Source organism: Mytilus californianus, unplaced genomic scaffold (assembly GCF_021869535.1).
Source record: "Mytilus californianus isolate M0D057914Y unplaced genomic scaffold, xbMytCali1.0.p SCAF_3, whole genome shotgun sequence".
Lineage (NCBI taxonomy): Eukaryota > Metazoa > Mollusca > Bivalvia > Mytilida > Mytilidae > Mytilus > Mytilus californianus.
The window spans coordinates 72,442,457-72,456,212 of NW_026262679.1; the positions used below are offsets into that span (position 1 = coordinate 72,442,457).

Sequence of the window (13,756 nt, forward strand, 5' to 3'; positions counted from 1 at the left end):
AACAAAAGCAGCATTTCACAAACAAAAGTGTCGGAAAAAACTAAACAACCGGAAAAATCAAATGGTCTTTCCATGGAAAGGTGGAAAAACATAATAAGCAAAACCATCTAGGATTTAATATTGACTGTAGGAGTTGCAACTTTAGTTTTGGATCAAAGTTATAAAATGTAAATGCTTATTTAGAATAAAGCCTTTTGCCCGTATCGAAGGCTAAAGAAATTCACCGATGGTCGTGTAGTCATATGTGAAGGCAAGCAATTTGTTTTATGTGCATGATAATGTAAAATGGTGTCTCATATTTTTAATACACCCGCTCGACGGAGACGGGATGTATAGGAATCATCATGTCCGTCTGTCACACTTTTGAATTCTAGATAATAATTAGAGAACTGTGTTTTGAAATTGAAAATTTTAATGGAATTTTTGGACCACTAAAGACAGGTTAAGTTCTATTTTCGTCGTTTTCACTTTATATCATAGTTATGATACTTGATTGTTGGAAAGATTCTAAATTTTGTCGGTTTCCAGATGATAAAAAAGAAGCAGACATGTGGATATTTAAACTCAAAAGTTGACTTAAAACGAAAAACGACCAATGTTTGTATTGAATAGACAAACAACACCTATACAAAACACAACATAGAAAACTAAAGACTGAGCCAAAGGAATCACACCGAAAACCCGGCGTAACGCAGGTGCTCCGGAAGAGTGAGTAGATCCTGCTCCACGTGTGGCACCCGTCGTGTTGCTAATGTTAATATAAACTCGATGATAAGTCTTATTCGGCGATGTCACATTCGGGGAAAAGAGGACAGGATTTTGCGGTTTCCAAATGATAAATAGGTACCGCTTTTTGAAATTAATAAAAATTTTGATGGAATGTTTTGGACTACTAAACAAAATTATGATCTCAGTTACTAAGGGCAGGGGTATCTGTGATCACTTAATTCACCTCACTGGTTTAGTATACGATCCTATAAGATACCTAATTTTACAGGCTGATCTTAAATACACTTGGCTTAAAATCAAAAGTTGATCAACATTATTGTATGTTTGTATAAATACGTATCCCTCCTTGTAATGAGATAGCTACAAAAGATTAACAATACACAAAATCCAAGTCCCCTTTGACGTCCGCTTATTTATATAAATATCCACTTATAAATGCAAAATGTACCAATATAAGAACAACTATAGATATCAAAGAATATTAAATTAAAAGTGTGTATTTTGCAAAATCATGGCAGTTCCCATTCTTAGTATTGTGTTCATACACATGTAGACTGAATTGAATTGAATTTATTTATCAATGACTGTTAATTCGATTTCCATTCTTCTGCCGTTTCTTTGTTTTGCGTTTCAGATTTTTTATCAATTTTTCTTGTTCTTTTAAAGATTCTGGAAGTCCATAGAGATGTCGGCTCAATTTTTCATGTTCTAAAACTCTTGGAGTAATATATTGCGTTTGGTTACGATACCAACACATGATATCGAATTTTTCGCGAACCTCTTTTAACTGTTCATATTGTTCATAAGCTGTTGCTAATTTCTTCTTTCTTCTCGCTTTGAGTTCCTCTTTCTTTAATTTCTCAAGCTTTTTCACTCTATCGTCCATTGTCTTTGTCTTCGACAGATGGCGTTCGTCCTGTTGTTTATAATCTGCATATACGCCAGAAATATCGCTGAAGACTTTTTCTTCTCGGCGACTCAACCTTTTTTCAGGTTCATACCAAGACGGATATTTTGGCCTTAGGTCATATACAAATTCCAACTTAAAATCCTTGTCACGTTTAGGATATTTGTTTACTATTTTATCTGTGTCATCCACGTATACCTTGTTTATAACATTTTGTCGGTTTATTGCTGGCAATGAAACGACAGCACTTTCACCACTGCCTCTTGTCGGATGGCGGGGAGAAGTTCCATCGTCAACTAAAGATGCCATGAAGGCTAGATGTTTATGAGGCTTGGATTCTTCAGTTTTCAGAATACTTTTGGATTTTGTAGGTTTAGGAGACTTCAAACTACGTTTTGGTTTCTTTTCCGACTTTTTTGTCTGGCTTCTTGGCGTATGCTCACTTAATGACGATTTACCGCCTGTCGTCTCGCTATCGGTATATCTATCACTGTCAGAATTTTTTTCACTAGCTGATGAAGTTACATTTTTAATCTTTATTGATCCTCGTGAAGGACTCTTTAAGCTGTCCTTGTTTTCTTTTTGATTTTCGGAAAATGTCGGTTGCTTGGAGTCATTTTTAATGTTTCCATCATTTGAAACTGATTCTTTTTCTTTTTCTAACTTCTGGACATTTGCAAAACTTTCAGAACGTGACGTGTCGTTCTCGTTTTCGTCGTCATATTCTTCAGATTTCACAATTTCTTCTTTTTTATTATTCTGGTTTGAAAGTGTTGTATTATTTCCATCTAATAATTCTTCCTTTGAATATTTATTTCGCTCTGTCTCTTTTTTTGAATGAACCGTGGCATTATTTCTTTCATCTTTAATTTTATTTTCAAAGTTGTTTCGGTGTGATGTGTCTTTTCCACTGGTGTCTTCAGTTTCTGAATCAATCATCCGTGGTTTTGTTTGTGAAGTTCTTGAATGAGAAGTGTCATTTCCGTTTGTTTGTGAAGTTCTGGAACGAGAGGTGTCATTCCCGTTTGTTGGTGAAGTTCTTGAACGAGAAGTGTCATTCCCGATTGTTGGTGAAGTTCTTGAACGAGAAGTGTCATTCCCGTTTGTTGGTGAAGTTCTTGAACGAGAAGTGTCATTTCCGTTTGTTCGTGAAGTTCTTGAACGAGAAGTGTCATTCCCGTTTGTCTGTTCATCTGTTTTACTTTCGATAATGTCTCCCTCGTCTATTTCCTCCCTAGGAGTATCAAATATATCTCGGTCATCCATCTCAGACTCTTGATTTGTATCTCGTCCTGTATTTCTGTTAGATGGCGGTAATGGTGATGTTGATTCCGCCATTGGATACTTGACTTATTCTTATGCTACTGTAATCTGTAAAAAGATATGCATGACATTAAAAATGGTGCAGATATAAAGGTGCAGTTATATAACTCTACTTCTGCCCCCTATAAATTGTTTCAGTGACAGAGACAGTGACAATATCTTGAGGTGACAAAACCTGAAACTAAAAATTGATTATTTACATATAAGCCATTTTTGATTGTACATAATTATCAATATCGTCATAATTCAGTCTTACACACTGTTTCGCAAAAAATCATCGTGTTGCAAATACATGTTTTTGTAGAATTTTTCATTGAAGTACACCCAGAACCACTTCTTTAATTGTTTTGGTTTGAAATGACCTTTCTTTTAGTCTAATAAATACGAGTACTATAAAAATAAGGAGAACCAGTCTACAAAAGAAACGTTAAAAGGCATAAAACATTTAAAATAAAATCGGTGTTTGAACTTAAAACTTGTTAATGTAACATAAACCTGGTCTAATTGAAATATGTAATTTCTTCGCACATATTTGAACAGTATACATTCTCATCTTCGAAATTGGGTGCCGATTTTTGTCACCATTTTCTGCAAAATAAATTTGATCCCTTTGTTTAATAACACGGTATTTTACAACTTACCTACACATATACTTGGTAAGATTTTCTTAATCTTTACACTCTCCGCTTTTGCAAATGTTTTTCATTGAACAAATTAATCGTTTTCTATTTATTATATTTTATGGTAAGTTTGAGTTCAAACTTGTGTATTGTAATTTTGATGACTATTATTTACAAGTGAACTCGAAATTGAGAACATTCTTTTAAAATTGCGATGTTTTTTTTGTCATCTGTAAGCATTTATAACTTCTTTATTTTTTAGATAGGTATGACACAATTTCGCCAGACCCTCAGAATGAACATATGGATGTTAAAATTTAGTCCTTTTCAAAATGGCCTTTCTACACTGACGACAAGAGAAATTGGCCACACATTACATCTCTTGAACAATTGAACTCTAAGTCTTATATAATTTCTCAAATAAGTATAACTTACCATTATAAGAAATGCGTAATATTTATCTAAAACTAATTTGGACATTTTCCACCACTGACAACATGCATAGACAACTGTTACGGTGAAAGTATATACTTGATTAGGATTAGTCTTATACATGGATTAAATTAAATTCTTTTTACAAATATGAAATTGCTTTTATCCTTTATATTTAAATGAATTAATCGGTGAAATTGAACGACAAAGATCATTTCGTTAAATATATAAGTCAATATGTACAGTTGTGGGAATTTGATATATGTTTACTAGAATATTTTATTTATATAAAGTCCTGCCTATTTAACGTGACGCCGGTAATTGATCATGGACCCGTTTATTGTTTATTGTTCAGAAAATTTAACGAGATAGTTTGATTTTCATCTTCGTCCGTCGGTCATTTGCATATATATATATATATATACCCGTCTTCTTAGATAATTAAAACTAAGCTTCTGCTGAATGATCAACTACTTAAGTTTTCTTTGTTGATTTCATTTCAAAGACTCGTGACCAACCAAGATGCTAAAGACAATTCCAGCATCTATATCTCGGATAATTAACTTCTAGAAACTACTTCATGGGATTTTTTGTTCAATCCCTCACTCGTTATCCCTTTTGTTCTCAAGTGCATTTATTACATTCATCTTCCGTCAAGATATACTAAGAATGAATCAAGACAAATAAAACACAAAATCTAGGGTTTATTTAACAAATGGCATTATTTATGTCCATGAACTGCCATTTGGCTCGAAGTGACATGAACTACTTGTTTAATCGTATATTAATCGAGATCACCCCGGTTTTTTGTGGGGTTCGTGTTGTTCAGTCTTCAGTTTTCTATGTTGTGATTTGTGTACGTGTGGTTTGTCTTTTCGTCGTTTTTCGCGTTTTGTCATAGCATTGTCACTTTGTTTTCGATTTATGACTTTAAATATCCCTTGGGTATCTTTCGCCTCCCTTTATGTAGTGAAATGTTCCAACAAAACAGACTCACGAACCCCAATCTAATTAAAATATAGATTTCCGATTTTGTTATCCGCGTATATACGAGGACGCGAGTTAAGATTGATCTGAATTTTAATCAGATTCATGAACCCGAGATGAATGTGTGTGTTTAATCAGTATATTTCAGACAAAAAATCCCCTTCAGAAATACTCAACAGCCATTGTTCTGAAACACAAGGAGAGGTGATTAATATACTACTAGTATTTGAAATATTTGTACGCAATTTTACTGACATAAAATTATGAATACATTGCTTGTACTTTAAACCTTCTTTGCTGATATTTATGGCATGGTATTGGTTGCAAAAATTTGATATTTTTCATTTAAATGCAATATTTCTTATTCAATTGGTATACTTCTTCATTTAAATGCAATATTTTTTTATTTGAATGGTATATTTTTTCATTTAAATGCAATATTTTTTATTCAGATGGTATAATTTTTCATTCAAATGGTATAATTTTTCTTTCAAATGGTATAATTTTCGTTCAAATGCAATATTTTTTATTCAATTGGTATAAAATGTCATTTGAATGCAATACTTTTTATTCAATTGGTATAGTAGTTTTTTTTATTTATATGCAATAATTGCATTATGGGAAATTCTTTGACGTCATGACTTCATTAAATACATTTAATATTATCATTTCACCTAAATGTAATGACGCCTTTTTGTAACCGGAAGACTGGTACCTTGAATGACGATAATAGCGAGATGTAACACAACCAGTTGCAAAAACTGGTAATGCCAACGATAGACAACGATTTAGACCTAGTCACTTGGCTGAGAGCACTATGACGTTTAAATTCACTGGTAGTATTAGACACAAGTTCAATGCAACAAATGATTGTTGATGGCTTAACATTCAGTGACATTTATCAAATGCAACAGTAAACGATTTAAGGATTTCATGAATGAAAAACGTGTAATTTGACAAATAAGGTGGATGTTGTCAGTTCGAATGAATTCATAAAACATGATTGAATTCAGAATTTTGCTAGGTAAAAATTCCATAATAGATACGAGATTATTGAAAGGCTATTAAACAAATATACAGTTTTTCAGCGATTAACAAAGAAGATAATGGATGACAGATTATTTAAGACACGTTTGTATAAAACTATAAATTAATCTTACATAAGGAATAGAAATACTTTGACAATTGAATTGCTTTGACGGCGTGCACAAAGTTGACGGCAACTGTAAATGCTCTTTTAAAAGTATTTTTATACAACCGTGTTTAAAATATCTTTTGAATAGGAAGTTTTTTTTATGATAAAATATTGAATGCTAGCCATTAAAATCCACATTACTAGTAAGGTTATCAAAATTAAATCTATAAAGTATGAAACCACCATAGAGAAAACGGCAAAAATAGGTGAAACTTGTAACATTGAATAAGCATAAAATAGAGTTTTTGACCTAAAATTTATACAAATTCAACATATTTTCCCGCATTTTCTTATAATAGAATTTTTCGGATTCGGACTATAACGTCAGACGAAATTCAATGCAACAAAATTCAAAAACGGCCTTGGAAGATGAGTTTTGAATGTAGTTCTTTATGTGTAAGAAGTAGTAATTTGGAAGGATTTATATTCGAAAATGTAAGAATCGGTAAGAAAAATATGTAATTGCTATTTTTTAATTTCGAAATATCTTGATATCCCATATGTGCATAACAAGAGGTTTAAAAAAATCTGAAAAATCTGAATGATTCGATAGTCCAGGCTGAACACCCGAAAATGTTAAATGTCCAGCTATTATGTTACGATTTAAAGAGATGACGTTTTAACGCTATTTTCTGAATAGGGTCCACGACATAGTCGCTTATTATTTCCGTTAGACTGCTCTTAGCATATATTTATTTATATTTCCGGAATGTGTATTTGCTGCACTTTGTTGTTCGAAAAAAAAGAAATATGTTTAACGTTTATGTTTAACGTTTATGTTTAAAGTTATGTGATAAACTTAGTGTCCAGTGTTTTTGTTACGCGTTTGTTTTCTGAGGAAAACATGTCGACGTCGTAAATGATTTCAGTATTTTGAAGACGAACTACGTTTGTAGACTCAGTTATATGCACGCCGTCTTAAATAACTTACAAATATTGCATAAAAGGTTTTAAAAAGGATAATTATCCCAGTTGAAAGTAAATATGAATTACACGTGCATACTGAGGAAAAAATTTCGATAAAATGAAATGAGTTTTAACTAGAGACATTGTGTTATATTTCTCTGCAGTGGTTCAACATAAGACCAATGACAATTCATAACTAAGCAGTCTATCAATGAAATTCTGTGTTCATTTATAGTTCCAATAAATTTCATACAATTACTACGCGTATACATATCAGTTGACAATGTCTGAACCAGAATTTTGAAGTTGAAGAAAAAATTTATAAAATACGTATGCTAGGGATTTCAAAGATGTTCTCTGGTACCAATAAAACAACAATTTCTATACTACTCACATAAAAGAAAGTGTAAATATGCATTATTTCTACTGTTTTTTTTTTATAATAGAATAATGCATCATCAGAAATGACCTATGGTAACGATAAAATGATTTATTTATAACACTTATGTTAATTGAATTCAATTTATTTGTTCTCTGATATATTTTCGGTCACTAACTGGCTCTCGAATTTAGCACATACTTACAACTCCTCGTCCAATCAAATTGCTTGAATTTGCCTTCTACGTTTCATAGTACATTATGTTTGATTGACGTATATACCGTTGAGTTCCTTTTCATAGACTAACCGTTACATAAAAGAGAACGTATGCATTCATTACATTCTAGAACTATAGTGACGAAATTTAACACCATCAGCTTAGTAGTAATTCATTTTGATAAATATTCTCATATTCAATACCAATAACACTGACAAAGAGTTTTGTGAATACACTTTTTGATATTTAAATCTTTCAATCTTCCAACAAAAAGACTAATTTAGAATGAGATTAAAATGAATTAATAAACCCGACTAACAAAATAAAAAATTGTGTACTAGACTTTGATGAAAACATAATTTTCTTTTCAATAACATTCTATTTTTCTATTATATAAACTTTAATTTTGAACACTTTTAGAATGTAGAATGTTCAGTGTTCGTTCACAAACTTTACACAGTTATATGTTCTTTCGAAAGACACGCGTAAAAACGATGTTACCATTTTTTGTCATTTTTAGGACCAATGAAGTTAATTAGTTTAATAAAGAAATTCGCGGCCCGAAATTCGCAGGATCTGGATTCGACACGCATTTCCCGTATTATTTTTTTTTTTTTGACGATATTAAAGGGTCTTGTTTGGGGATCCTGCAGTTCTGTATTCTTTAATTTTCTAGGCTATTTTTCTCTATTCTTTATACGTTTTGCTCATTATTCTCTATTTTTTATATTTTAGCACCCAATTATTCTCTATTCTTTATTTTTTTAGTCCATTTTTCTCTATTCTTTATATTTTTTGCCCATCATCCTCTATTCTGTAAACCCTCATCTTTACCCTCATATTAATGATAATTTGCAAGCATTTCGAATAAGGTCAGATCCCGTTTTTAGTGTGTCCTCGATAAAGTGGCCAAAACGAGTCGACGAATTAATTATTTGGGTTAAATTGCATATTTAGATTAATGTAATCAAAGATGACCTATATATAGGTATTAATTAATATTAACCTTTAATCTATAAACATTTTAAACGAATACGAATTATGAAATAACTATTTCAAAAGTCAAAACAATATTGACATAATTCTTACAAGAATATATCATATTAAGGATTAAATTAAAATTGACAAAATAAAAATACTTTGTTCTTTTCCTTTGTAATACCCGTTAGATGTTTGTTTATGGTCTCTATTGACAACATGAGGATTTTCATAGTGTGATGTGTTTTTAAAATCAGAGAAATATGTAGAATAGGAAATATAAAAATATAGCTAGCCTTTTACCAAATATCTAATTGAATTTGTGTCCGCTTAGTATAGTATTTAAATCAGGGTAAAGAACAAGGCATCAAAAACAAAGGCAATACACTTATTGTAAAACAAGGTAGAGAAAACACTTGTGAAAAATGTAACTGGATCATGGCAATGTGACTGCGAATAAAATTTAAAAAAGCATCCCTTTCCCTTACAATTCAGCAAATAAATTACGTCTGTAGTCCTAGGTATCCGCCAAATGTGTCTATTCCATGTAAATGCTTAACTCCAAATCGCATCGAACTTAAATAAGTTCTAAATGTTAACTTTAATATCAAAATTAATTTTACGAATGACTATGCAATACGCAACTTATATATATATATGTATACCACAGGTCCAAAGGTATAGAAATGTTATAATAAAAAGAAAAAAAACAACTTACACGTTAATATACGTTCCCTAAATTGTTAACATTAGAGTTTAATACATCATTTGAAATCACAACTAACTGGCCTCAAAAATAATTTTATGAATCCAGTTTAAAACAAATTAAAACATGATTGAGACGTATTCATGAATTTTAAAACGAAATGATGTATCCTGTTGCTCATATTTCATGTTTATTTATCATTATCCGTTGGAAAGTTTTGTTACATCAATAAGTTTTATTTAAATGGGGTATCAAATTATGTACAATTTCGTGTTTAAATTAAAAAAAAAAAAAACATGAAAATGTTTAAATTACAAAAATATAAAAATACAAAGACTGGAGATGAAAAAAATACTTACACTTTTGTTTACAGATTCCTGATTTTCTCCGAGATTTGTTTTAAATTTTTTTTCCAAATAAACATCACGATTCATTAACGCCAGTACATTCCATTTTACAAGAAAATATGTTTACCAAACAATAAGATAGAAATTATAAGTAAATTCACCTCCAATATCGCCCAACTGTAAAAATTACTTTAACTGTGGATTTTAAATAAGGTTACGGATGAACAACTGGATCTATTTTCTAATTCCGAACAATCTGTTATAATTACCTATTCGGAAATGTTTCATAGCAAGAAATATATAAGTAATATCAATAATAAATGACTGTTAGTTATTGATATATTTGTGCGAAACTAAACATGTTGGTATTTAAATCAAACTGTTTAAATGAAATCAATAGTTCTTAATTACCAAAATAATGCATTTAATTGGTTTCTTTTTGTTTGTCAAATTGAAAATAAATATATAAATGGCAATGGTCAATATATATACAACATTGTATGTCTAAATAAGGAAAGTCAACAGAACAGCATCATAAAATCAACTAATGGTTAAATTGTTTTTGATAAGTTATGAAAACACTTCAAAGAAAATTGTGTTAATACAAAAAGTATTACAATATCAAAAGTTATTATTACAGTTAAAGACAGCAACCAATAAAAACAGATTCGCAAAAAAATAGTACAGAGGTACCCATTCTCATTATCAATGATGCAAGTGCACACTCAACGTTTATATTACAATATATAAATTTTCCGAGTCTAGTCTAACTCTAATAATTCTACACCGTTATAATCGACCAAGTTTCGTGGTGAGTGGTATATAAATGACTTTATTATATACTTAGTAGTAAATACAGATACATTGTATGTGTAATACAATCATTGGCAAGCGTGCTGTATCAGCCACCCGTGATGATATCGATATCAGCACGGTTGCAAAGGCTTTATCAAACCCCTTATTTGTATGACGTCATGTCATTACGCCAAAGCGCTACTTTTTCAAAGATTGACGATGTTGACGGTGGTGATGTAGGAGGGGCCTGATGGGGGGGGGGGGGGGGGGGGGGGGGGGGGGGGGGGTCTCATCACGATTCACAGAAAATAAATTTCCATGATCACGGATCACGAAAATATAAAAAGAGTAGAAATCTGTAGAAAAACGGATCACGATAGCGAAAATGCGCCGATCACGAAGAACGAAAATAACCCATCAGGCCCCTCGTCAACGGTAGCAAACTTTGAAATTTATACCGAAGAATTTGTACTGTCTATGAGTTGTTTAAAGTATATAATAAAGTGTATATGATATGGCTTTTTCAATATCACACACCGTATCAACCCTCAACCAATATAATCCTTCGAGCAGAGCTCTCATGATTATATTGGTGTCTCGGATTGATACGGGTGTGATATTGAAAGTGCCATATAATATTCTCTATACATATTCGGTTTAAGTCTATTCAAATAAAAAATTCAATAGATACGAATGAAAATCTTAAATCGACACCAAATTTCAATTAGTCTAAAAGTGTTTGAGGCGATTTTACGCAGCATTAATGTCAACTATCTTATGTTGTGCCTTTACTGTTACATGTACTAATAGTAAACATATAAGTGTTTAGTCTTACCAAGGTATTGCGTTGGAATCAATATCCATGTAGAAAATCAATCGAATATGTTCTTTACATCACTGGGTAACTGGACTGCAAAACGAGATTATTTTAAATAAATGTATCTAATTATGGTCCCTTTGTAAATGATGTCTTGATTTCCAAATTTATATCCAATTTTTTCGACTTGATCATTAAATGACTTGCATCAGAGACATATATGAGACATATATATGTCTCTGCTTGCATCAAACAATCAATTATTACAAGACTTTTAGCCGTTACAGTCCTTAACAATCTTCGGTGGTGTTAAAACTTTACATTACTAAAAACCATAGCCAGTTAATGAATATCAACATAGGTTCAATTATATGCTTAAAATTGAAATCGATGCTTATATTTGCATATAGTCTGGCATTTTATAGAACATTGCAATTTAATTGTCTTGAATTTAAACATGTGAAGAAATTTGTGTAAATAAACAGTTAATGATTCCCCATTTCCTTTCTACGTAAAGGATTCTTGCATTCTATATTGATATGTTCTGAAGAAGTTACATTACTTTTACAAAAGAAATCGTCAGTGGAACACTTTAATTGAAGAGATTTAGTAGATAATGGCTATAGCCTTGCAAGGCTACATGAGTGTTGAATTTTGTCATTTAAATACACATAGATCAATTTCTTGAATGTCGCAATTCCTTCAAATTAAAGTATTCATTTGAAAAAAAAATCGTGAAAGGTTCGCCTGCGATTGCTGCTGTCAGTGTAAAAGTGTAATGTTGACTGTAAAAAGTTAGTCCATTTATCATTAATTATAGAAAGAGAGGGGGGTTACAAATTATTATTTTTCTTCTTGAGATACCATTTTTTGATCTTGAAGATTAGCTTCTGTTCGACATTCCATCTAGAAAGATACAAATTTAGCATGTAAAAAAATTAATCCCATACTGAAGGGAAATGTTAACTGCAAAAGTGTTAACCGATCTATCAGTAAAATACTGAAATGGGAAACAAAATATTTTCAAAACTTTGCCCTGGACAATGCCTTATGGTTACAGTAAAGTTTCTGTCAAAATTTTATAAATTCCATTAAGGTTTGACAATGTTGATGACTGAAAAACTTCAGCGTTTATCTTAATGTTACCAGCAAAATACTAAGTCCATTTATCAGTAAAATATGGAAAACTGAAGAATAAAAAAATATTTTCAAATTTTGCTCTGGTCAAAATACAGCTCCTGTTCAAATTTCATAAAAATTCCATGACGGTTTTACAAAGTTATTGATGTCTAAAAAAAACTTTGACCACAGACTGAACCTTAATGTTGACGCCGCCGACGACGGAATGTAAGATCAATATATGTATCGCTTTTATTTCGCAACATAAATTTCGCAGGCTCGACAATGAAGGTGGAACGTTTCGTTGTATAAAATACACATATCCTGCAATTTTGATATGAATAGACAAGCAAATGGCGAAACACAAAAAAATACTCAAGAATCCCTTTTAAATAATTAAACGTTTTATCAATAATCTCAAAACCTCATAAAATACATGTAGGTTGACGAACAACCTTCTGACAAACAGTAGTTTATTGCAGTAAGTCCATGACTCAGTTTTTCAGTTGCTTGTTCTATTGAAACCGTTTTTATGGACATTCATCAGTTACTAGTAAGACAGCTGAATTATGTCCAATGGCAAATATTAAAATGCGCCTTTAACTGAAAGTTTTTGTTTGACATTTATCTTACCTTTCTGAGGTCCACACCAAAGTATTTCGTACTAAGGTTAATTGCAAAGCATTCTTATAATTACAATTCCGTCTGAAGTATATAATATAAAACGAGTTTACTTCAATTTAATTACATTTTTATTATATAGTGTTATGCTGTTTGATTATGGAATTCCCATATTAAGATGAATACGCTGTAGTAAAAACCCCAGCTTATTCGTAGATGTGTGGTAACACACTTCAGTAAGTTTCATACATTGATCTATTTATATGAATGTAAAAGTTTAAGTACATAGATTATTTAAAAATGTCGGTTGAAATAGATTTCATGGATTTAATTTGCGACTTATCTCCCTTGAATATAACTGGTGTATTTTTCGAAAATCAGAGTTCATCTTTTCCTTATCCTATTTTTTACCCTAAATTATCACCCAGCAGTCAATATGCATCTTAAAACATGAACATTAACATTTACAAAATACATTATAATTCACAAAATATATTCAATGTTTACTGTTGGAAAAATTGAGGCTCTTCAAACCATGGCTTTGACTGCTCTGATTGAAATCTCCTAGTCGTAGTGCTAACAATGTGATATATATTTCAGATACATAATGATAAAAGAAAACTTCATGAAGTATTTATATTAGTTGGAATTATAAATTGTAGTAGACTATCAAAAGAA

The 13,756-nt window shown here is 31.2% G+C and overlaps 1 protein-coding gene across 7 annotated transcripts; it reads right to left on the reverse strand.

Annotated features, from left to right (window-relative positions):
- Positions 1 to 1,115: 1,115 nt before the first annotated feature.
- On the reverse strand, positions 1,116 to 13,174 carry LOC127735029 (protein starmaker-like). Of its 7 annotated transcripts, XM_052245115.1 has the most exons (3): positions 13,091 to 13,174; positions 11,357 to 11,431; positions 1,116 to 3,007 (listed from the first exon to the last, which is right to left on the reverse strand). In XM_052245115.1, the coding sequence occupies exon 3, from the start codon at positions 2,972 to 2,974 to the stop codon at positions 1,307 to 1,309; it is 1,668 nt and encodes a 555-aa protein (XP_052101075.1). In that variant the 5' UTR covers positions 2,975 to 3,007; positions 11,357 to 11,431; positions 13,091 to 13,174; the 3' UTR covers positions 1,116 to 1,306. The 7 variants fall into 7 exon arrangements, with proteins under 7 accessions (XP_052101075.1, XP_052101071.1, XP_052101077.1 ...); XM_052245111.1 differs by lacking the exons at positions 11,357 to 11,431; positions 13,091 to 13,174 and adding an exon at positions 9,739 to 9,938; XM_052245117.1 differs by lacking the exons at positions 11,357 to 11,431; positions 13,091 to 13,174 and adding an exon at positions 9,888 to 9,908.
- Between the last annotated feature and the right edge of the window lie 582 nt (positions 13,175 to 13,756).

Excerpts from the sequence above, each read along its gene's own strand:
- LOC127735029 (XM_052245115.1), bottom strand. The coding sequence starts at position 2,974 with ATGGCGGAATCAACATCACCATTACCGCCATCTAACAGAAATACAGGA.